Source organism: Fukomys damarensis, unplaced genomic scaffold, assembly GCF_012274545.1.
Source record: "Fukomys damarensis isolate Sample0158 unplaced genomic scaffold, DMR_v1.0_HiC HiC_scaffold_38, whole genome shotgun sequence".
NCBI lineage: Eukaryota > Metazoa > Chordata > Mammalia > Rodentia > Bathyergidae > Fukomys > Fukomys damarensis.
In genome coordinates this window covers 67,536,056-67,561,225 of record NW_022900950.1, presented here as the reverse complement: position 1 = coordinate 67,561,225, position 25,170 = coordinate 67,536,056, and the positions used below count along the sequence as shown (strand labels likewise).

At 46.6% G+C, this 25,170-nt stretch overlaps 1 protein-coding gene across 7 annotated transcripts in view; it reads left to right on the top strand.

Annotated features, from left to right (window-relative positions):
• The window catches only part of Mgst2 (microsomal glutathione S-transferase 2), a 35,986-nt gene that overhangs the window by 5,072 nt on the left and 5,744 nt on the right, over window positions 1-25,170 (top strand). For 4 of the 7 annotated variants that reach the window (XR_004515699.1, XR_004515697.1, XR_004515698.1 and 1 more), the window contains exons 1-3: window positions 4,422-4,550; window positions 8,751-8,850; window positions 21,539-21,609. Coding sequence is in view for 4 of the 7 variants with exons in the window: in XM_033759940.1 (XP_033615831.1) it covers window positions 4,493-4,550; window positions 8,751-8,850; window positions 21,539-21,609 (229 nt within the window). In the remaining 3 variants the exon portion in view is untranslated. Of the gene's footprint in view, window positions 1-4,420; window positions 4,551-8,750; window positions 8,851-21,538; window positions 21,610-25,170 lie in introns of those variants that run through there. The other 3 variants (XM_033759942.1, XM_033759941.1, XM_010610892.3) reach the window with 3 other exon arrangements.

The following is a 25,170-nucleotide window of genomic DNA, read 5'->3' as shown; positions in this document are numbered from 1 at the left end:
GTAGATGTCTCTTTTGGAGGATTCACAAGAAGGGCTAAAGAGGAGGAGGTCATCTATATATTGTATAAGAAGGGAAATGGATGAGAAAAAGGAGAGCAAGTCATGAGTTAGGGCCTGTCCAAAACAGTGAGGTCCATCCCAAAAAACCTGAGATAAAACAGTCCAGGTTAGGTGTTAGGACTGATGAGTGTGAGTCTGTCCAGGTGAAGGCAGAGAAAGACCGTGAAGAAGGGTAGTGCTCCTACGTGAGAGGCATGGCTCAAAGTAATCTGGGCTGTGGGCATTCCCTAGCCTAATGACTGAGTTGGTGGCATTCAAAGCATGGCCCTGGAAGTGTGCCCTTGGGCATAGAGGCTTTGGAGGAACCTTTGGCTGTTGGCTGGGATTTTAGTTCAGCTTATAGGTTTCTTACAGTGGAGGCAAACAGCCAAAACTCAGACATGCACTATTTAGGGCAACTTTGTTCCTATTATTGAAGACCTTGAAGGCCAGATTTATTAACTCCTGCTGTGAGGTCTGAGGGCCAGCCTCCAGTTTCTAGTTTTTTTTTGTTTTTTGTTTTTTCCAAATGTTGTGGGAAGACAGGATAATGAGATACATCTTTGGGGCTGAGGATTTAGCTCAGTGGTGCCATCACTTGCCTCACAAGCACAAGGTCCCAAGTTCCATCCCTGGTACACACACACACAAAAAAGACATCTTATAAAAAGTTGGTATTCTGGACCTCCTGGGACCACAGCTATATAACCCCTGAAGGTAGCACCCAAATGGACAGTGAATTGGGCTGTATTTTCATCCTTTGTCTAAGTGGTTTCTTTAAGTCTATCATAATTAATTGCCTGGTATGTGGAGTCCTTCAGCTAAGCAAGTAAACCATATTGTTATGGCTCTTCAGAGCCTGGGACTCTCCTATTATCCAGCTGGATAAAATCCTGGTTAGAGGTGACGTGGCACCTTCCTGAAGGTTAGGCTCAAGGTGTCTGCAGTCATCTGTGGAAGCCTGGGCTGGAGACCAAACTCATTCTTACTCCTCAGATAAGAGGGTTGAGGTGAGGGTAAGATTCACTCAGTTAAGGTCATAAGACTGAGTGAGATATTAGAACTCTGAAATATATCTAGTGGGGTCTGTGACAAAGCCCAGATGGTGATTATTTTGAGAAAGAGCAGACATGGAGAAGGGACTCGAATTCTGCTCTCTGCTCCTGCCACCTCTGAGTGGAACTGGGAAGCAGAGGGTAGGGAACGGGCACTAAACTGTAGTCTGGATCAGGTATGTGGCAGGGTTGGTAAAGTAGAGCGTAAGGAAGAGGCTTAGAATCAGGGAGTAGTGTTGGACTGGCAAGAAGCTCTGAGGGAGAGGGGAGGTGACTGGGAGGTGAATGCGGCACCTTGGTGAGAGGCTTGGCAGGAGGAGGAGAGTAGCTGAAGGTGCAGGACAGAAGGTCACTGGGTCTGTGGTCAGGGACAAGTTGGCATCAGAGGGGATGGGAGCAGGTGTGGAAAGAGAGGGAGGAGAGGGTTTGAGAGGGGTCGCATGAAGAGCACAGAGCGGGAAAATTTCAGAGTGTGAAAAAAAGCCTCGACATATGGCACTTCAGACCATTTTTCCAGCTTAGGATAATAGTTATCCAGATCTCGCAGAACAGAGAAATTGAGAGTACCATCCTCTGGGCACTGAGAGCCATTGTCCAATTTGTATTGTGGCCATGCTGTGTTACAGGAAAACATCAGGCATGTGGGCTTCAGATCAGGGGAGAAATGAAGAGGTTCGAGATTTTGTAGGCTGCAGGCTAGAGGAAATCTGGAGGGATGGATGGAAGGTTCCCCACTGAGTACAAAAGGTCTTTCAGCGGACATCTCCAACCAGGGCTCCAGGCTGTAAAATATGAGCGAATGGCCAAGCTGGACATCTCTGCTGTTGGCTGGAAGCCGAAGGGAAGCAGTCTTCTTGGGAGTCCTCTTCATGACCGGCTCTGTAGTTCAAAGGCACCAAAAGCAGGGCGAGATTCTCTCTGTCTCTGTGAGTGGAAGATGAAAAGCAGGGGAGAAGGAGAGAGAGAGAGTGGGAGGCTTACCCGAGCTGAAGCACCTGACGAGATCTGGCACGGCCAGAGCTGTAAGAACTGAAGTCTGAGGAGTGGATGTCACTGGGTGGTCCCAGCGGAGCAGGGGATTCAGGATAGGGCTTGAAGATTCTGAAGTGGGGTACCCTACCCCAAGTTTTAGCTCCAGATGTGACAATCAGCACAAGAATGAGACCACCCAAGCAGGCTTGTAAGAAGGCAACTTGGCACAAGGTTTTTTGTTTTTGTTTTTTTTGAGACAGGGTCTCACTATGTAGTGAGACTGACCTGGAACTCACTATGTAGCTCAGGCTGGTCTCGAACTCACAGCGATCCTCCTGCCTCAGCCTCCCGAGTGCTGGGATTACAGGTGTGCACCACCATGCCCAGCCTTTTGAATCTTTTTTTTTTTTTTTTGGCGCAAGGTTTATTTTACCTGGGTGCAGGCAGCTCTGACTGAGAGCAACAGAGCAATTGTTTCCCAAATGAAGAAAGGCAGGGAGTTTTTTAGGATCTGAAAAGAAGAGCAATCACATAGAGGGGCCAGGGCAGGCATCTGTGGTCAGGGTTCTCAGAAGGGCTGATGCAGATCTAGAGATGTTATCAGACTCTCTGGCGCCGAGAGGGTCTGGGGCTTCAGCTCTTCTTCCTGACATCCCATTCTGTTTGTCCAGACAAAGCTTTTCGGTGTTGGTCGAGGGCAGCATGTTTGTTTGCTACAGCTGCTTTTTGCTAACACATAGCGCTTACTGGGAAAGTCACGCCCAGGGCCAGCCTGACACTCACTGGCTTCAAGAATAAAGGGGCACAGGGAGCCTGAAGAGACCAGGGGCTCCGTGCGCAGACCTGGGCCCAGGCATTGTGCATCCGGTTCCGTGGCCTCTGCTCCCCATATGTGATTAAGTCCTTGAATTCACTGTTGATCTGCTTATTTTATCTTCTTGGCTCCCTCATGAATGAATTAAGTATGATCTTTGGTGTGTTCTCATTTTGTATTATATGAAAGACATGATGTTTACTTTTTTATTTTTTGGTACCGGGGATCAAACTCAGGGCGTAGATGCATGACGTTTACTTTTGAAAATATCTTTTACCATTAGGTACACATGGCAAACACTTTTCTACATATTTTATGCATTCATGTTACAAGCATAGACAGGACATATTTTTATATGCTGCGTGCTGTTTTAAGTACTTTACAAATGTTAACAAATTCACCCTTTTTAAGAGGATTTTTCACTTAAACTTTTTAGTCCCATCTCATGAAAGCAGAGAAGCTCAGAGTCTCGCCTGAGTTTGTGTCATCATCAAACGTCAGGTGTGAGGCTGAGGCGGGCAATCTTTCCAGCCTCGGGAGCTCGCTGGTGTGGACTAATGTTTGTGCTCCTCTGGGTCACATGTCGAGGCCCCATATGATGCTGTGTTTAACAGGTGGGCATCAGAGTGACTGGCATTAGGTGAGGTAATGAGGGTGCAGTTCCTAAGAATGACCAGGGAGCCCGCTGTCTCCACCGCTGAGCTTCATATCCCAGTCCCTTATTTTTTACTTAGAGTCAGGGTGTCGCTAAGTTGCTGAGTTGCCCATGTTGGGCTTGAACTTGTGATCCTCCTGCCTCAGCCTCCCACAGCGCTAGCATTTTTGGCACAGTTACTGTGTCCAACTGGGAACTGCATCTCTAAAGAGCAAAAACAACTGTGGTGGAGACAGAAGGAGCTGTGATGACTGAATTCTATAGAAGGAGCCCCATCTGTGAAGGCTGTAGCCCCGAGGTGGGCTGTGGCCTGGCTATGTGTGTGTGCTGGTTCCCACTGGAGGTCTAGTAACAGGGTCTCTTCTGCCCCGAGGGCCCTCTTCCTCTCAGAACGTGTAGCCTAGGTTTTTTTTTAAAGTACAGTCTCTATATTGCGGGGAGTAGGCGTGGCAGTGGGGGTAGCATGGGGCAAGGCAGAGGGTAAAGTTGGAGTCTGCTAGACCTGGGTTCCATTTAGTGGGTGAATAAAGTGAGAATAGGTTTAATTAGCGTGGAAAATCTCCTTCCCACTTTTCCACAGGAGATGAGAAAGGTCTTAGCAAATCCTGAAGGGTGAGTTGGGAGAGCTAGGGATGCTGGGGCCTGGTGCCTCGGAGGGTGGGCAGAGAAGACAGCCTAAAGGCGGGCTGATCCCGCCTGCACCTGCAGTGGCCCTGAGAGACACCGAGTAACAGGTCAGGAGCCGGCAGAAACCGGGTAGGGAGTGTGACTGGCAGCCACAGGCTTGCCGGCTTTCCTGGTTTCTGTTCTAAGTGCAAGGGTTACTTGGCAGCTTGAATCCGCCCTTTTTTGTTTCTGTATAAGGGAGGGAGGTCCGGCTCACAAATCCCTAAGCACTTCCGGTCTTCTACTCACTTCCTACAAAGAGTTCCCTGAACCAGGGCCTCCGCGGGAGCCATGGCAGGGAATACGATCCTGCTGGCTGCTGTCTCTGTCCTTTCTGCTTGTCAGCAAAGTAAGAGCCACGGGCTTGTGTGTGTGTGTGTTTGTGTGTGTGTGTGTGTGTGTGTGAGAGAGAGAGAGAGAGAGAGAGAGAGAGAGAGAGAGAGAGAGAGAAAATGGGAGAGAGGGAGAGAGGGAGAGAGATCTGTTCTTTGTTTGAGCTTCTCATTGCCAGGGTCCCGGCCAGGGTCATCTGATGGCTTTCTCCCCAGGACAGGCAGAGATTAGGTGCATTCCAGAGATTAGTCCTCCCGGCAGGGACATCTGTCGTGGGCCCTCAGAGCTCAGTGACTTGGTGCAATCCACGGAGATGCCCACAGCCAGTTTGCATGAGCACTGGCCCCAGGGATGTTGCTCAGCCAGGGGAGTGAGGCCTGAACATTAAACACAAGTGTTCCTGCTTCTAAGCCCAACCTAGGTTTCTTGGAACCTGATCTTTTAATTAATGTGTTTTCTTAAATAAACTGCCTATGGCAGGTCTGATCAAGTTAAAACAAATCTCTAGCAGAAACAGCTTTAAACGAAGTAATTAATTCTAAATATTAAAACCACCTTCCCACTAGGATCGCTCAGTATCTGGACTGCCTAGTTAAAGGAGGGCTATTTCTCCACAGTTACTCAATTCAGGGCATCTCCCCTACCCAGGAGGGAGGGGAAGGGGCGGAGCAGGGCTCCCTGTCTGGGATTCGCACTTTTTTTTTCTTGCCAAGTGTGCCTGACCCAGAAAGCAGGCCCAGCAGTGGGCAGCTCCAGTCCCATGCAGCCCGGGGTGTGGTGACGCCACAGTTAGTGTCCAGGCCTCTACGCGCACAGCACAGCGCCTTGTCTTGCTTGTCTGTTTTGTGAACGTGTGAAAACCTCAGGCACACGTCTTGTTGTTTCACTCACCGTCGTCTGTGTAGTACAGTGTGATGTTTGTTACAACTACAGAAGTGCTTCAGTCTAAAGCGATGCGTCCTGACCAATCCTTGCTTTGGGACACTGGCTGTTGTGGGGGAAAGGTGTGCCAGAGGCCAGGGGCTTGAGGGCAGGGAGGGCGGGGAAGGCGAGAGAGGCGGGAGGCTGGGTGGAGCAGACTCACGACGGAGCTGAGATCCAGAATTTGCCACTTTTTCTGGAGTCAAGATACGAGTCTCATGGTAAGGACAGCTCAGGTTTTCAAGACAGACTCCTGTGGGCTGTCGGCACCAGGCATCTGTCCCTAGGACCGAGGGTGAGAAGCGCCCACTAGGGAGAAGCCAGGATGAGGCGGTGCTGCCTCGGGGAAGGAACCCAGCTGTGGCCAGGCTGCTGGGCATCGCGGGGGGTGGGGGGGGAACTGGGCGTCACCAGCAGCCGGGCGTCTCCCTGAAGAAAGCCGGGGAAGAGGAAGGACAGGAAGGGCAAAAGATCATGATCCTCAAGTGGTTAGAAGGAAAATGAAATGGAAGCTTCCAGAAAAAAGGTGTAATAGCTCGCGACCCTCAGTGCCCGAAGCTGAGTGGGCCCCTCTCCTGGGGCAGGTTGGAGGCTGGCGCACCCTGTTCCTTTCTCACATTTGCTGCCGCGGCAGACAGATGCCTGCCGGGCACAATTCCCAACCTGGAGAAAGGCAGGACTTTCAGAGCTCTCACCTCCCCACAGCTTCGTTCTGAGGCCCTAGGCAGCTCCTGCCCCACCGTGAATGGATCCGTCTAGGTGCATGCGCTGTTTCTGTTCTGTAGAGGGAAGGAGAGGCCCGGTAGCGAAGCAGGTTGGGGGGAATGGGACCAAGGTCCCCTGCTCTTGGTTCCAGCCTCGGCCCTGAAGGGATGCAGCCTGTTGGGAAGAAGCCCGGCCCGCCCCACAGTTCCCTGTGGGCCAGAGACCCCTGCAGTAAGTCTAGTCCCCACCTGCCCAGTGTGCGGTGCACGCCTGAGAAAAAAGTACACTAAGAGACAGAACTAAGACAGGAAGCGGTGCCAGGACAAGCCGGGCCGGTGCAACCGACAAAGGCTCTGGCCAGTCCCAGGAACTGACTTTTATTGGCGTTAACTGGGGTAAAGGCGATGAGCAGTTTCTGTAGAAATTCATGTAAACAAGGCTCATAAAGGACAAGACAAAGCATTCTGGAATTAGGAATAGAATAGACAAAAATAGATGGTTGTAATGAACTCTTTACAGCCTGCTTTGGGCATAATCAGTATCACGGTCCTCTACACCTGTCCTCCTGCTGCTGTCTTGTGGAGCAGTTAGAAAGAGAGGACACTGTCTTAGGCAATTATACACTTAGGTGTTCAGCCAGAGTGCTGCGATCCTAAACTGCAGCGTCTTTGCAGCCGAAGAGGATTACAGGGAAGGGAAGGCGGGTGCAGCTGGAGCTGACTGTCTGGCGAGGGCAGAGAGGAAGCAAACCGCACCCGGGACTCCAGCATGAGATAGTACTGGAGCTTCAGACTGGTGCACAACTTTTCTTTTCTTTTCATGCAGTGCTGGGGACAGAACCTAGGGCCTCAAGCATTGGAGGCAAGTGCTATACCACTGGGCTATGTCCACAGCCCTTGGTGGAATTTTAAGAGGAAATTCTTTTTTTTTTGAGATAAGATTTCCTTAAGTTACCCAGGCTGGGTTTGAACTTGCAATCCTCCTGCCTTAGCCTCTCAGGGTGCTGGGAGGGAACTGTTTTTAAAACATTAGCAAGTAGCAGATGGATGTTGAGACACTAAAATGAGTCAGAAAATGACGTTGGAGGGAATTGGTAAAGATCAGAAACGAAGAAATAATCTGAAGGGAAATGATAGACCCCAAGAGCTAATTGTGCCATGAAAAGGGGTGAAGATAGGAAGTGAGGACGGAGGGTGGAAGATTCAGGAACCACCAAAGGAGGAAGTGAGGGCTGGAGAGAGAAGGAAGTCCCCGGATGGAATCATGAGGCACAGACGACCCAGGCACTGGAAGCTGATGATCTAACATGACTTCCACCTCACAACAGAGGAGAAGAAAGCCGTGCCATGCAATAACAGGGAAACTGAGGCAGGCAGGGAGCCATTATCCCCAAGGGTTTTCCCCGTTTCCCTCTCTCCCAGCCTCTCCTCCTCATCTCCAAGTAACCACCGATGGGCTTTATTCAGCTACATTGTTGAGATTTTATGTAAATGACGTGACACAGTAGTACTCTTTTTATTCTTGCTTTCCTTTTCATGATCATTTTGAGATTCATTCACGTTATTTTGCATATCAATAGTCCATTCCTTTTTTGTTTCAGGAAGTAACCCTTTGCATGCACAGGTCACAGTTTTATCCACTCACTTACTGATGGGTAGGCATATCGGTCAGGGTTTTGCAGGAAAATAGAAACAGTAGGATATGCTGTTTTACACACACATACATTGGCTCATGTGATTGCGGGGAGGCTGGCAAGTCTGAAATCTGCAGGGCAGGCTGGAAGGCTGGAAATTGTGTCCAAAATTGATGTTGCAATCCTAAATTGAAGGCAATTGGAAGCAGAATTCTTTCCTTTTTGGGGGACTTTGGTCTTGCCTTTTTAATTCATCAACTGATTGGACAAGGCCCACCCTACATTAGGGAGAGTGATTTACTTTACTCGTTTAAAAATGAATCATATCTAAAAAAAAAAAAAAAACCCTTTCAGCAACAGGTAGACTGGTGTTTGACTAGACAGCATTCAATAGCCTGAAAAATTAACACATAAAATTAACCGTCCTAAAGTACTTTCTAGGGCCGGGATTTAGCTCAGCGGTTTGGTGGCCTGCCTTGCAAGCGCAAGGACCTGAGTTCAATCCTGGGTACCAAAAAAACAAAATAAAACAAAACAAAACCTAAAGTACTTTCTAGTTTTGGGCTATTATAAATAAAGCTGCTGGGGCTGGGGATTTAGCTCAGCTGCCCGCCTTGCAAGTGCAAGGGCCTGAGTTTGATCCCTGGTAACAAAACCAAAACCAAAACAAACCCCCAAATAAATAAATAGATAAAGCTGCTATATAGGCCTTTCTACAGACATGTGATTTCATTTGTTTTGGGTTAATACTTATGGGCAGAGGGACAGAGTTAAATCCCTTGCAAACTGTTTTTCAAAGTGGTTGTACCATTTTCCATTCCTTCTGGCCTCATGTGGGGCTTCTAGTTGCTCTCACATCCTCGCGGGACTATGTGTCTTCTACTCGGTTTAAATTTACCTTTCCCTGACGACTAATGATGAGCCACACCTTCACCACAGCGTTCTCTTTCCTTGCAGGTTATTTTGCTTTTCGGGTCGGAAGGGCGAGATTCAAATACAAGGTGAAGCCCCCGGCAGTCACTGGGTCCCTGGAGTTTGAGAGAGTGTTCCGCGCACAGTAAGCCATGTGTCCACCCTCAGGAGCTGTGCCTGCCTCACACACACAATTCCTAGTTGAGGGAGGAATTCTGTGGAGGCCTGGAGGTCCTCGGCGATGCCCAGCCACAAGAATCACCCTTCCCAGCGAAGACCTGCTCATGGCCTTGGAGACTGGAAGTGTCCAGTGTGGGGCATCTCGGCCCAGCTTTAGCACAGATGCAGCAGAGTATATTTACCTCAGAGGCTGAGATCTTAGCAGAAACTTCTCTGTCTCTCAAGCAGGGCAAATGAGAAATCTCTCCAGGTCTCAAGGTCCGCAGGGCTTTGGATCATCTTGAGTTCCTTGCTTTTTTTAGACCCACAGAGAACATTCTGCCATAAATACTGTGGATTTGCCTGTTGCAAGGTGCTAGAATTCCCTATATATTTTGTCCCCCAAATTAAGTACTTTAAATACATTGCGTGTATCACCATTTCTACTTTGCTGGGTACTTTTGTTACTATTTTGGGATTTTTCCTTTACATCCATGCATGAGGCTGGCCTGCAGTTTACCTCTCTTGTACGTTCCACGTCCCACTCTGGTATCAAGATGATACTAGTTTCAAATGAGGCAGAAGAGTCACCCTGTTCTGTCTTCTTAGATAATTTTAATTAAGTTGAAAAAGGATGTTCCTTCTAATGTGTGTAAACTTGGCTTCAAACTATCTGGACCGGGTATTTTTCTTGTGGAAAAACTTTGGACTATGAGGTTTTCTTTCCTTGATGATTATTGGACAGTGCTGGCTGTTTTTCCTCTCAACTTTAATTTTGGCAATTCATGACTTTGAGCTGACGTCACTGGTGTCTTGTTCATTCACTGGCTCCAAGGAGGATTTGCAGATAGTTTCCTGGGTGAATACTACTAGTAGTCCATGAGTTAATTTTTTTTGGTTTTTTGAGACAGGGTCTCACTATGTAGTTGAGATTGACCTGGAACTCACTATGTAGCCCAGGCTGGTCTCGAACTCACAGTGATCCTCCTGCCTCAGCCTCTGGAGTGCTGGGATTACAGGCATGTGCCACCACACCCGGCTCCAAGTTTCTTCTTATGGTCTGTTTAGCCTTTGTCTTTCATTTTTATTCATTAAGTAAAAGTATCCATTAAATATTTATTGAACATCTAAGTGTATTGAGGCTTGGCCTGTATCAGTCATCATATCAGGCACCTTGCCCATTTGGAGTTTAGCTGATAGCTGAGGAAGAGTGAAAATAAACCACAAACACTGTATTACAAAAAAATATGTGCTAAGGAAAAAGAAAAGGAGAGCCTTGTGAGAGGGCTGGAGCTGGGGTGTGTCACGCTGTGAAATGGGGTGGTCGTTTAAGGCAGCACTTGAGCAACGGCTTCAGGCGAAGGAGTTGGCCACATGCACGCGTGGAGAAAAAGTTCTCAGAGAAGCAAGGAATCCAGGGATAGGACTCTCCTTGGGAACCCGCTTGGGGGCCCAGCAGGAGGTCAGGACAGGAGAGGAGGCCACCAGCGAGGAGAGGGCAGGAGGCAAAGACAGAGCATTATGGGTGCCCCTCACTAGGGTCCAGGCCACTGTGAGGGCTCTGTCTTTCTCTCTGAGGGAACTGGAAAGTCGTAGAGTTCAGGCAGAGGAATAACCTGATCTTCTGTGTCCAAACGGTCACAGTGTTTCCACTTTGCTGAGAGCAGTCTGCGTGGAGTCATTAGTAGAAGCAGGGTTCAGTGACAAGGCCACGGCAGTGGTCCAGGCGACAGATGCAGTGGGGGGAGCCAGGGAGATAGACAGCAGAGGAGGTGATGAGGGGTGGTCCTGTTTGGGTGCATATTGAGGGCAGAACCAGAGAATTTCATGACATAATGAATGTTTGGGGCCTGCGTATCCCAGAGGATGGAAATACCATTAAGTGAGATGGATAAAGCTACGGGAGAGGAATCAGGAGATTCAGTGTTAACGTATTTGTGATATGACTTATGTTGCAGCCAAGGTGCCTTGGTTACTTTTCTTATTGCTGGGGCAAAATACCTGACACTTAATAACTTGAGGGAGGAAAGATTTATTTCAGCTCACAGTTTGCAGAGGTTTTAGTCCCAAGCCGGCTGGTTCCAAGGCAGGGGTGGCAGGACAGAGGAGCACTGCAGAGAAGAATCAGTCCATGCCAGGGTATGCAGCAAGCAGTGAAGCAGCAGAACAGCAGCATCCTGCCTTTTCCTTTTGTCTCACCCAGCTACAACCCTATTGGATGGTGCCACCCACATCCAGGTGGGCCTTCCTGCTATCCATACCCAGAACTATGCTAAGCCAATCAGTGAACTAATTTAGTTATCACACTCATAGTCCATATTTACACAATCTTAATCCACATTCGCACACCCCAGATCCAGGCACCTCTGAAAAGCCCCACCTATGAGCATGTGAAGCTTTGGGGAGACATCTAGATTTGAACCCTAACACAAGGGGATGCCGTAAGCACTATGGGCTACAGGGCTGTCCGATTGTTTGTTGTTAAGTCAAAAGCAGAGGAGCACACTGTTATTTACTCATTGAGAGGGAGAGAGAGAGGGAGAGGGAGAGTGTGTAAGTAGGCTGCTGGATATACAAATCTGCATTTTAGGAGAGATCTGAGCTGCAGATAGAAATAGATCTTCATCAGGAAGATGTTTTACTTGTTTTTGCTTTGTTGCGTTTGTTTTGAGTCAGAGTTTCACTATGTAGTTCAGGTTGAATTTGAACTCACCATGTAGCCCAGGCTGGCCTCCAACTCATGGCAATCCTCCTGTCTCAGCCTCCCAAGAGCTGAGATTACCGGCGTGCACCACCACGCCAGGCAGAAATGTGTTTTATTAATTAATTAAATTATTTTTGGTATCGGTGATCGAACTCAGGACCTTGCGCTTGCGAGGCAGGCGGTGGAACCACTGATCTAAATTCCCAGCCCAGAAATGTGTTTTAAATCATGAGACTGGATGAGAACATAAGGGTGTGGTGGGTGTAAGTAAAGAAGACAGCGGACCAAGGACTGAATCTGGAGTCTCTGGCGTTGAGAATTTGGGATGATGACAAGGGGCAGCGTAGTGAGCTGAGCAAAAGAGATTTTAGAGGCAGGTGGTCCTTGACTGGTTACCTGTGCAACTAGGAAAATGACCCTGGAGAGTGAGTTGGGAGCCCCAGTGCATGGCTGGGGTTACCGAGAAGCTGGCTCACCAAGGGTGATTGGCTGGAGGCACTTTCTTCCTGGGGGTTCCAGGTGTCAGGGTTGCTAGGTCATCTTTCTGGCACCATTTTGTTTCTCTAGCAAAGACTTTTAAATTTTTGTCCAGTACTAGGGATTAAACCCTCGCACTAAGCTGCATCCCAGCCCTGTTTCTATTTTTGAGACGCGATCTTGTTAAGTTGCCCAGGTTAGGTTAGAACTTGTGATCCTCTCGGCTCAGCCTCCCAGAGCGCGGGGATTGCAGCTGTGTACCACCATGCTTGGTGTGTAGAGAGGGCTCTAAGTCTTCCTCAGGAGTGGGGCCGTGAGGGTGCGGATGGCAGTGCTGGGCCTGACCGCTGGGAGTTGGGAGATAAAGGCAGAAGGTCTTCCACTGAGCAGCGCGGGGATTGTCGCTGTTCGCAGTGGACAATGGTACCCTCACCCCCACCCAATCCGGGAGTCCCCCAGAGAGTCTCTGACTCAGTTTCTCCAGCTCTTGTGATGGGCGAGTGGTCCTTGTATGGTCTTTCAGCCAGCTCCTCTATGTCAGCCTCTGGCCCCCCACTCCCGGGCCTTTCTGGGGCACCCTTGGCCTGAGTCTTCCCTGGCTCTTTCCTCTGCCGGCGTTTAGCTAGCAGCTCCCTGCTTTTGCCTGCTCAGCTCTTGCCCTTCTGGGCCCGTTTTTCCTCAGAACCCTGCCAATATCTCTCTTCCCTTCTTTTTGCTCTAGATGGCGTGTGCCTATTTTAAAATTCTTTTACCAGTGTTACAGTGAGGCATCGGGAGTAAAAAGAAATAAACGTGGGTCAGTTTGCCACACTTAGGAAGAAGTCCCGGTAATAGTTTCTTGATGTCCCTTGGACACGCATTCCTTGGCCCCCTCAACAGAGAGCTCATGTGCAGAGCTTTTGGCGTTGGTGGCATCCATCTAGAATTGGGGAGCCTCTGTTCCCTTGGGGTTTATCGCTAACCCTTTAATGAATGAATTAATTAATTTTGGATTCATAGCTGAGTTTTTTCTTTTTCTTTTTTCTTCTAATCCTTCATTTAGGACATGATAGTCTTTCTTCACTTGTAGTGATGTAAAAAAATTTTTTTTTTTACTAATTTTCACTTAAAAAAAACAGTTGATTTACACAAAACTAGTAAATGGTACGCAGAGAGGCTGAAATTTTGACAGTGATGGGTCTGTGTGTGAATTTCGGGAGACACCACACTATTTATAAAAATCATCACAGGAGGAAATTTCAGATCTTCCCTCTTTGTCTTTCAGGATCTGAGAACTTCTGGTTGGGGAAGTTAGGCTTCCAGCAGGCTAAATCCCCAGGCCACTTCTTGATTCTATTTTTGTTCTCACAGTTTCCACAAATTTGATTTTCTTTCAAGTTATTGCTCTCTCCCGCCTCTGCTATATCTGGACTCCTCTTGCCCTAGAAATAAAGCTGGGTACCGTTTCCAAATATTTCTCTTAAGTTGCTATTTATAAAGTAAGTATACAAACTCAGTTCCTTGGCTACAAACTAAAACAAAAACAATTCCCTTTACTTTGTTTGGTTAATACCAGCAGAACAGAGAGGGGTTGGAAAAGAATAATATCCCTCAAATATCTGGGTGGGTTTTGAGCCATCACGTGCTGTTTCTTGGATATCCTACAGCATAAGCAAGGTTCTTGCCTTAGACTTGAAGGTTTTGGAGAAATCTGGCCAAATCAGATTATAGTCATTGCCAGGGTGGCCGTTTTGACCTTCTCTGAGGTGGATGAGGCCGAAGACCCCCGACCGGCCAGTTCTTTCCAGAGTCCCTTTGGTGATCTCTTCCTTTCTTGAGTTGGTCTCTTGAGCTCCGCAAACACACGGAGACAGCCGCTGCTGGGGCTTTGCACCCCTTTGCCAGGATGCATTTTAAAACACTGTGAGAATAGCAACTTTCATTTCACCATTTCATTCCTTTATGGTATGGCTAAACTTGGAAAATTCCTTCTTGTCTAATTCAGGCACCTTGATTCCTTTAGACTAAAGGCTTTCATAAAGCCTAAAAGTAGATCCAAGTAATAAATTGATCTTGTTGCAATTTAAATACATTTCCTCTGATTCTCTCTTCCCTGGAAGGGATGATTAGCTGCCAACCTCACTCCTCTCACATGCTCCAGGCCACTATTAAGCACCTTTCATCTTCTCCATTTTGAGGCTGGGTAGCACTAATTCTTCAGCTTTTCCCCCAACCATTTTTAGATATTTCGGTTGTTTCCTTTAGACTAAAAATTTCAATATTATTTATAAACCTGGAACCTAGAAATATGCATAGTATATCAACAGCGGTTTCATCAGCACTGGGTAAAACAGAAGATCACCTCCCCTGTTGTTCTTGTGAGTTCACTCTGTCTACTTAATTCTGAGCAATTCAAAGCCTTTCAAAAACCAAACTGGCACAAAGCACAAGAAACCCCATCATCAGGTATCTGGGTTCTCTATTTTTTTTTTTTCAGTACTGAGGATCGAATTCAGGACCCTGCAGGCAGCAGCACCACTAAGCTAAATCCCCGGCCCAGGGTACTCTAGAGATAGTAGCCCCTGTGTCCTCTTCTGCAGTTTTGTGTTTTTTTCCCCCCATTTTATTAACTTGCAATAGTTTGAATTCTGATTCTGAAATTTTAGAAATTAAAAATGGTGGCCTTAATGCCTATCTAAAAACTGTGGAGAAAAGGAAAATTCACAGTTAGTGAGATTTTTGTTGTTGTTGTTTTGTTTAAGTTTTCTGCAACTTTAGAATCATAGCAGAAATTTTAAAAGTTAAAAATGGTGGCCTTAATGCCTATCTAAAAACTGTGGAGAAAAGGAAAATCCACAGAGTTAGTGAGATTTTTGTTGTTGTTGTTTTGTTTAAGTTTTCTGCAACTTTAGAATCATAGCAGCATAGGTCATTAGCTTTTGTAGTATGTGTAAAAAAGTTAGAGACTGAGACAGAGAGAGAGAGAGAGAGAGAGAGAGTCATTGTTATTCTTCTTATGATATGAGTTGACCGTCCTAGACCTTAGCTGAAAGAACTCCATACTCTCATGTGCTGAGCTATAGAAAGGGGGTCCCCACCGGGGAAAAGTGCCTTTGAACAGCGGGTTCTTCCAGCTTCAGCGCCCTCCACAAGCGCCTGTCTGGGCCTCTCACCTGCTGCCAACTCTCCGGGTGGTAGGGGTGAGAGCAGCTGGGGCTCGTGGCCTGCAAGTCTCACCCGTCATGTGTCTGTCCTGGTCTCCAGCCACTCTGCTGCAGGGCAGTGGTGAGACTCACAGCCTCCTGTCACGGGTGGCCACCTCCCCGCTGTGTCCCCACACAGGAGGTATCTCACGAGGGACAGTTAGACAGGTGTGGGTCCTTGTAGAAAGACGGACTTTAGTGGCCTCTGTCTCATCCTCAGCCCTTTTCTGAGCACTTCAACCTGTTGCTGTGACCTCCCTGGGGTCATAACCCGAAGGACATCCTGGGGACCATGGTCCGCAGACTGAGCTGAGTCATCTAGAAATGGTGCTGGCAGCTGCTGGCCTGTGCAACAGCTGCTTCAGGACAGGCCAGCAAAAGAAGAGGAGAAAGGGCTGGGGATTTAGCTCAGTGGTGCCGCCACCCTCCTTGGAAGCACAAGGACCCGAGTTTGATCCTCATAGCAAAAAAAAAAAAAAAAAAAAAAGGAGGGGGAGAAAGGAAAAGGGACAGAGAAGAAATGAAAGAAACTTGAGGGCTGGGGATTTAGCTCAGAGGCACTGTGCCTGCCTTGCAAGTGCAGGGTCCTGACTCTGATCCCTAATTCCAGAAAGCAAAAACAACAACAACAAAAAACTTGAAAGAACACTTCCCTAGAAACCTCCTTTTAAAACAACAGCCTGATCTAGTCTTTTTTTTTTTTTTTTACCAGGGATCAAACTCAGGGCCTTCCACTTGCAAGTTCTATTCTTATTTTTAAGATGACTCTGTACTATGAGCCTGGTATTAGGAATGTTCTAGGGCTGGTCAGCTTTTCCCCTTGAAGAAGGAACAGTTTTCCAGATTTTCTGGATGAGGTTGTTGCCAAGTTTCATGCTGTGTGGAACTAGAAATCATGTTGTGTTCACTGGACATCTACCAACTAGAAGAAGTAGCCAGTAATATTTAAGGCTGACACCAAAGGGCTACCCCGTAACCCACTGACTTGGAGAGGCATCAGTGTTCATTTATTCTTAAAAATCACATCCTTTAATTTTTATGGTATATGTTTTATAATGTATGCAATATTCTTTCCCAGGCCATGTCCCAAATTCCCAGTGGTCGATACAGTGGAAGCTTTGTCTCTTGCTCTTGTACGGGAGTCCCTGGGGGGTGACCTTCCGCAAAGCACAGACACCCGGGTCGTTCTGTCTTCTAGCTCTGCTCCTGTTCATCAGAGTCTTCTCCATTCAGCCAGGGGGTGCAGAAAGGGAATTTGACACAATAGCCACTTAACTCTTTGGCTCAGAAGTAATATTTAGTTTCCTTCCATTCCCCTTTCTGTTTTGGTGGCACAAGAGAATTGAGCCCAGGGCCTTTGCGCTGAGCTATGGCCCCAGCCTTTTTGTTTTCTACTTTGAGACATGGTCTTACCAAGTCACTAAGTTGTCCAGGGTGAACTAGAATATGTGATCCTCCTGCCTCAGCCTCCCAGAGTTCTAGCATTACAGGAGTGTTGCCTCCGTGTTTAGCTGTTTTCCTTCACTTTCTGTTGGGCAGAAGTAGATCCACCCATGTCTGAGGAGGTGGGGAAATGCAGGCTCTGTCAGCTCGACACCGTGGCCCAGTAGGACATGTGTGCGTTGTTATGAGGCTGTGTAACTGTGTAGCCTATTCAGTGGGAGATGTTTGGAGACGAGCATTTTAGGAACTGCGAAGCCACAGTTTGATCCTGTTTTTTTCTTCCCATAGGATATAAACTTTGTAGTCTACTTAAGGACTGAGGCAAGTTCTAAATAGCCCTCAATTGGGGACACCCTCACTGCTCTCAGCTGTAGGCCCCAGGGAGTCAGCACGACCACCTGTCCTGAGGCCCAGGCTGGCCCAGGATTGGGCAGGGAGGGGAACCAGCAACTGCTCTACTGCTTGGTGCCAGGGTGTCACCCAGACTCTCCTGCAGGGTCACCAACTCTTTTTGCTTTTTCTGAGACCTTTCCAGTCTTAGTACTTAAATATCCCTGTCCCTAAAAACCTCCTCATCCCAGACAAACTAGGACAACTTACCTGGAATCGTCTTCATTTAAAATTTAAAGACTTTTGCTCAGGAAACCTGCTCAGTCCCTCGCAAACCGGGACACTGCCCCCCTTGCTGTCCTTCCAGAACAACCTTGGAGGCCATGGCGACATCAGCTGACGAAGAAGGAGCTTACCCCAGGCTTTCTATGGAGAGAAAATGCCAAAGGAGCTTGGGATTGTTGTGAGCAGGGGAGGAATAGACATGGCCCATTTTCCCGCAGTGAGCGCATGCAGGGGAGGGGACAGTCTATCAGCGGTCACAGCAGCTGTACCCTCTGTTCCCACACGAGGGCAGGTGGCACATGGTTCCTGCCAGCTGCTGCTATCTGTGTGGGAGATTTTCTGCAGGAGCCTTGCACTAAAAGAGTGAAGTCTATCTGCCTTCATGATTAGAAGGCGGCCATACATTATTTCCCTGTTGGTTTCATGTCGGTGACGTAATTAGCTGTGGACAGGTTTGTCCAGGGATGGTTCGGTTTGGTCCCCTTGCGTTATTTCTGTATGCTGACAGCTCACTGAGATCAGTTATTGTGAGTCACACTGTGCTTCGTCATGGAGGGGCCTGCAAGGGTTTCTCCTCTGTCACAAGCAGGCATCCCCATGGATAGAACGGGGAGAATCCATGGTGGAAGAGGCCAGGTTGAGCCAGTAATGAGACCCCGGGCTCTCTCACCAATGGGCAGCCCAGAGGACCATCGGCAAGCAGCAGGACCTCAGCCAGCAGGAAGAGGCGTCTTTGCCACCTCTGAAGGTTGATAGTAAGAAATGGACAAAGTCACATTTCAGAGGGACCAAGGCCTAGGGCAGGTCCACAAGGAAAGTACAATAAGCACAGCTGGGCAGAAGGTCAGGGCGTGTGCAACGCTTTAGGGAAGGGGCAGAGGGGCCCATTTCTTGGGAGAGGAAGGTGAGGAGATATGGGGCTGACCTGCCCCAGTTTTCCAGGCTTTGCCCACTTGTGAGAGCAAATGGAGTCATGGGTGCATCCGGGCCTCAGAGGCACTGGCTGCTAACTGCCCTCTGATCATCCGGTGTCTCAGCACCTCCTCCCCAAGCTCTCTGGGTGCAGGGGTCTTCTGGGGACACAGCCAGGCTGCAAGCAGTTTGGGGGGGTGCCGTGACCCCGATCGGTTCAGGGTCATCTGTGTGCTGCCTCGGTCCCGGGTTCTAGAGTGTCTTGCATGGCTAAACCACGGCCCGCAGTACCCCGGGTCTGGGGCAGGGGGCTGCAGGCCGAGGCTCCTCAGTTCTGCCTCTCTTGTCCTCTGAGGCCTGGCGCCGCTCGGGTCTGGAGTTTTCCCAAAGGGCTTCTTCTTTCAGATAAGGGACACGAAAGCAATCTGCATGTCAGCCAATGTGGACAGAAGGCCAAAGAGGTCACAGGCCCTCCAGCTCTGGCACGGTTTGGACCTGGCCAGGAGCTCATCTGTAATCTTACCCCTGCCCCCCAATGCCATGGAGGCCCTAGTTCACTGTAAAGAACATCTTTAAGGAGTATAAAATGGGGTCCTTTGTTTTAGGTTTTGGAACCCTTCTTTTTTATTAATTCATAATCGTCACATACAGTGATCACATTCATCATAGGGACTTTGTTCCTGTATATATCTTACTTCTTCTTTCTTTGGCATTCCTCTCCCCTCCCTTCAACTCTTCTTTCCTTCTTCATTCACGAAAGTTTTCTTTCCATTTCCCTTCTCTTCCCCCCGCACAACTTCCTTGCTCCCTCGTTCCCCTTCCCATATGAACACGTAGAATGGGGTGCTTTTGAAGATGCTCAAAAATGTCATCACAGCCGATTTGAATTAAAAAATGTTGGGGGAAAGTGAATCCTTACATTTGGAATAATTAAAACCTAAAAAATGATGGAGCAGTTGTTAAGGCCCCCAGAGGATCCTATGAAATTCCACTGAGTGTAGAGAGATTAGCACTTTACTCTTCTCCCTCTCCATCCGCCCGCTCTGTGCATTTGTGATTCTCTCTCTTTGTAATACTTAGGGTTGAACCCAGGGTTTTTGTACTGAGTTATAGCAGTAACCCCTTAAAAAATTTTTTTTTAAATTTTGAAATTTTGAGACAGAGTCTTGCTAAGTTGCTACATTGCCCAGCCTGGGTGTCTTAGATACTTTCTCGTCAGTGAGACACAACCAGCACCCACAACTTAAAGGAGGAGAGGTTTATTTAGCTCCCAGTTCGTAGAGGTTCCAGTCCATAGTTGGCTGGCTCTAACACAAGGCAGCACGGCAGAGGGCCACGGAAGGGAGGAATTACTCAGGGGCTGGCAGGCAGGAAACAGAGAGGTCAAGGGAGGAGGGAAGAAGACGGGCCCTCCAGGCCATGCCCCCAGTGACCGCTTCCTCCAACCAGTCCTTACCTCCAACACTTTTATCTGTAAGCTCATCAGTGGACAAACCCATTGACAAGTATCACAATCCAGTAATCTGATCACCTCCCCGAAGCTCCACCTATCTAGATAGACCCCATAGTGAGGGTTTATTCCTCTTTTGTTTCATGCAAAATAGTGCTATGGATGTAGCCAAGGAAAAGAAAATATTGGGCAATTGTTTATTTTTTATATAGCTACAGTTGTTCTGAGTATACAAATTTATAAGGTATCTTTCCACTTAACTTATTGTAGCCTCTTATAAAGCTAAGAAGATGTTGAGAAAAAAGACAGCTCCTGGAAACAAAATCAGGCCAAGGATGGGTGCTACCGAAAGAGCAATCTTGGCTACATCGCTGTGCTAGAGATTAGATTGGTGGCTCTGGTTTGTGAGAATATCTGTGTTAGGTTCTAGATGGGACCTTCCTTGGGTCATTTGGGACTTTGTGGGACTTAAAGACACTGGTAAGAAAAGGCAGAAGAAAGTGTTTTAGCCTTCACATTATCCATTTCTGAGTTTCCTGGGAGCTGATGATCTCTCTCCTGCCCAGATCTCTCGGGGGAACCTTAGTGTTGCTTTGCCGACTGTGTGTCAGGACTCGACATTGGCCATGACCTTTGAACGAGCGAGTGCTGAGTTTGCTAATTGTGCCCTTTTCTTACTGATCATTAAGGGACAGCAGAGTGACCTGGGGAGCTCTGTTGCATGTAGTTGAGGCATGTGCGAAAGAGGTTGAGCTGACCTGGCCACAATTTCCTGTGCAACAGTGGAAAATGAGGAAAGAGCTGTGCTTTGTAATTGTGTTTTCTTTTTTATTAAGAAAAAAAAATCATTCATGCTGACCTAAACTAAAAGACCTAGGTCTTCATCACCAACCCCTGGGTCAATTGCCTCCTAGACTTGAGTAGCCAAGCTTTCCAGCTTACCTAAGAAGGATGTGAAGTCCTTACAGCCCTGTGGATGTGACTCTCCTACCAGCATCTATCCAGACCTCATGACCAATGCGGTGAAGTTCTTTCTGGTTGCTAAAGAACTAGGCCAACCTAACCAAGCTGGCTTGGGGGTATAGTTCAGGAAAAAGGGTGAATATAATTTCATCTTTTTTCCTCTCTTGTGGGTGCATAGGAATTAATTAGAGTTCCTAGAAAATTATTCCCTTTTGCTCCAAGTAATGTCAGGGTTTCCACCCAAGTCCTCTGTGAATAGGGGCAATTTGACTGGATGCTAGGGCAGGGTTGTTGAACCTGGAGATGACAACCATGTACTTTTTTTTTTTTTTTCCTTTTGGTTCTGGGGATTGAACTTGGGTCCTTGTGCTTATGAGGCAGGAGGTGGAACCACTGAGCTAAATCCCCGGCCCCATCCAAGTACTTTTGATTCTCTGAAAGGCATCAGTCAGCCTGGGCTCCAGGCCTTAGTATCTTCGTCTATCAAGTGGGAATGAAATGTGTTCATTCATTTCCATCAGAAAGTTTTAGGGGAATTATTTAAAGACCATCTTTCAATGTTCTGAGTCACTCAAGTGGAAGGATATAAGGGAATTTTTGAGAAGAAGTCCGTTTAATATGAGTTAAGTCACCTCCTGTGTTATCTAGATAAGACACAGAATGATCTTTAGGTATAGGAGACCCGTCTTTTAGAAAATAGCCGTGACTCATTTCCATTGATTGTAATGCATGTGTGGGATGATTCTTCTCGGCCCTGCTCTGAGGTTTCACCAATGTTTGAGGCTCATTGTGATGGAAAGATCTTTTTTTACATTGCACACTTTTTTATGTCACATGCTGGATGTATACCTCCAGGTAAAAACCATTGTGTTCATGTGTAGTTTCTCATAAATTAAACATGTCTTTTTTTTGTTTTTTTCCCCTGTAGACAAAACTGTGTGGAGTTTTATCCCATATTCCTGATTACACTGTGGATGGCTGGATGGTATTTCAACCAAGGTAATCAGAGAGTACACAGTTCTGATGATGACCATTGTGCTTTAAAACAATTGAGGAGCAGATAGGTGCCCAACAGCTACTGATCCTGGCAATGATTTTTAAACAAAATGAGCAAATGTCTACACACATTTCTGTTGCAGATATGCAAACTTGGGCATCATTGTGATTTAACTCAATAATAATTATTAAAAAACTTGGAACAAACAATATGCTGGACACTTGATAACAATCACATGAATGTAGTCTTCAACTTAAATCATATAATTCTAATTTAACCCAAGGAACAGAACACAGAATTAACAATGATCCTTAATAATTGAGCACTTACTATGTACCAGGCACTAAAGATTCTTAAGGTTTAACTCTCACATTTAAGATTTTAAGATTTAACCCTATTATATGAAATAAAGTTTAATAAATTCCTACTTTACAGATGTCAAAGCTGAAGGCTAGAGAGGTTAACTAATTTGTCTAACATGACATTCACCAATGCAAGTAAGATTTCCCTTTCAAATACACAGCAAGGTCTATGGGTGTTTGTCCCCAAGCCCGTGTACCATTCTTTAAGGGTCTGCAAAGATGTAGTACCACTATCTGTGGCAGTTCCATGGGCAATTCCTCTTCACCTGAGCGAGGTATCGTTGGTGAGCTGAGGGCTTTCTTCTAACTTTGCCTATCCACTTCCCAGGGAGTCAGACCTGCATCAGCTACCTTACTTGGAGAAATTTAATTCTCTTTTGTTTCTGGTGACTTTCATGGCCTCTTTTTTTTTTGGTGGTACCGGGGATTGAACTCAGGTCCTTGAGCTTGCAAGGGAGGAGGCGGAACCACTGAGCTAAGTTGCCGGCTCAAGGCCTCATTTGGATCTGTACTCGATTGCTGAGATTTAAACCCAAATCCAGCTGCTTCTAGAGGAAATGCCATCCATCTCTTTCGTGTAATTTTTACTGTCACTTAAGGAATTTCAGGTAAAATGACCTTTAAAGAAAGACCTTTTAACTTTATTTCAACTCACACCTTTGTTCCTTAATCTCATAAATGAAAGTGGCTGTTCCTTGTCACATAAGAGCATATTAACAACTAATAAGAAAAGTGCCTTTTGACAATGGGATCCCATTTCTGACACTTCACCCTTTCGGCTTCCACATGATGGGCTACATATGGCCGGCTCCTGGCGGGAAAGGACTTCTTGGGTATCTTGTCATAATTTTCTTTTCATTTTTTTCTCTGGCAAAGTAAGTTGCCAATTAGCTTTCTTTAGCATCCTCATTGGCTTTGTGGGAGTAATTCAGTAGCTAGGGACAGTAATTATCAAATCTGAGAGCATGCATTTTAATTTTTGTTTAGTTGGTGCCGGGGATTGAACTCAGGACCTTGCACTTGTGAGGCAGGTGGTGGCACCACTGAGCCAAATCCCCAGCCCCAAGAGCATGCATTTTAGAACTTCCTTAGATGCTAGGTCACTCTGCTATTTCATTGCCCTTCAAGACCCTGGCTGTATTGGTCAGCTTTTTGTTGCTGTGACAAATATCTGAGGAAAATCAATTTAAAGGAGGAAAGATTTATTTTGGCTCATGGTTTCAGAGGTCTCAGTTATGGTGATCTCGATCCACTGCCTTTAGGCCTGTGGTGAGGCAGAAACATCATGGCGGAAAGGGTGTGGCTAAGAAAAGCTACTTACCTCAGGGCAGCTAGTAAGCAGAGAGAGAGCAGTAAAAGCCCCTAAAAGATGCACCTTTAAAAGCACACTCTTAGTGACCTACTTCCTCCAACCCTTTCATAGCTCATTTGGCTGTCAACCAACAGTGAGTTAATCCACTGATGATGTTACACCCTCACCTCTCCAAACTTCTCCTCATTCAGTCAAGTTGACAACTGAGGTTAACATCATACCCTCAGGAGGTCTTCCATGAACCTTTTTTTTTAATTAATTAAGTTTATTGGTACATTTTAGATATATAATATGATGTCATTCATCATTGGGAATTTGTACCTTTACATGATGTATCTTGGTTCTTATATTTTTTCCATTCCCCTGCCCTCCCTTCAACCCCTCCACCCCTGCCTATTTACAAAGACTTTGTCTCTGTTTTTCATTTTCTCATATTTTTTCCTTTCCCCTACCCTTCCCACTTCCCCTTCCCCTTTAGCCCTTTTCTATCTATTTCACATTATCTATTATACATTTTGATCCTTATTTACACTTTCAGTTTCTCACACCAGAGAACTATCTGGTATTTACATGTGTGTGTCCTGTTTATTTCACTTAAGAGGATGGCTTCGATGTGTATAGTCATTTAGCTATGCATGTCTCCAGTTTCCCCTGAGCCCTTTCAAAAGCCTCCTCCAGCTCCCCTCTGTGCCACCCTCTTCAGTTCTTTCATGGCGCTCTCAAGTCTGGAATTTTCTTCTCATTTTTTTCTGTTTGTCTCTGATGAGAGAACATAAACTCTAGAAGAGCAGGGAGCTTGTGTCTTTGTTGTTTTAGCCCAGTCCTCATAATAATACCTGTTTTATAGAAGAAATTAAACTATCTTCGTGGCCAAATGGAAAATGAATTTAACTTTAGCGCCTATCAGTCTCAGACATAGAATCTAAATATTTACAGAAGGGCTTGCATCTGTGAGGAGGGGAGGAAGACATTGGTATTTTTACTGATAAGGATGGCAGAATTTTTTTTTTTTTTTTTGGTTTGGTACCAGGGATCTAACTCAGGACCTTGTGCTTGTGAGGCAGGCAGAAGAACCGCTGAGCTAAATCCCTGGCCCAATAAGGATGGCAGAATATTATATCAAAGCTTATACTTCTTTCTTTCTGAGATAAAATTTGCACCCAGTAAAAGTCCCGGGTTTTAAGTGTTTGATGAGGTTTTGGGGAAGCATACGCACCCGTGTGTCTGTGCTTTCAAGCCTTAGTAAGATGCCACTTAGTAAATGGCTGTCACTGGGTTTCCTCCTGCCACTCCCAGTCATCCCACTCCTGCTTCCCTCCAGATACAAACACTGTTCTCTTTTCTCATCATTTAGCTTTTTGTGTTTCAGAACTCTGCATAGTTGGAACTGTACAGTATGTATCCGTGTAATGCTTCACTCAGTTAGCGAAGTGCTGTTGAGACTCACCACGCTGCTGGAGTACCTGTTGCTGAGTAGCATTCCACTGAGTTCCCTGTCTTAGTTATTCCTTTTCCTCATGATAGACTTCTGGGCCATTTCTAATTTTTGGCTGATTGTGAATAAAGCTGCAATTAACATTGCTGTACTCAATGAACTCTTCTTACAGAGATGGTTTCATTTTTCTTGGGCAAATACAGTGAGTCCCTGACTTACGGACAAATTCTCTTCCAGAAGAATTATTTGTAAGCCAAATTCATTCAGAGCCAACAAAGTGAGTCTTACGCAGTACATCGGTGAAAGTTTGCAATTCAAATATTCGTTAAATCAGGGACTCGCTGACATAGAAATGGAATTGTTGGGTAAGATGATGTTTGGTTTACAAGAAATTACCAGAACTTTTCCCAAAGTAGCTGTTCTATTGTGGCAAGCTTAACTGTGTCAGCTCAAT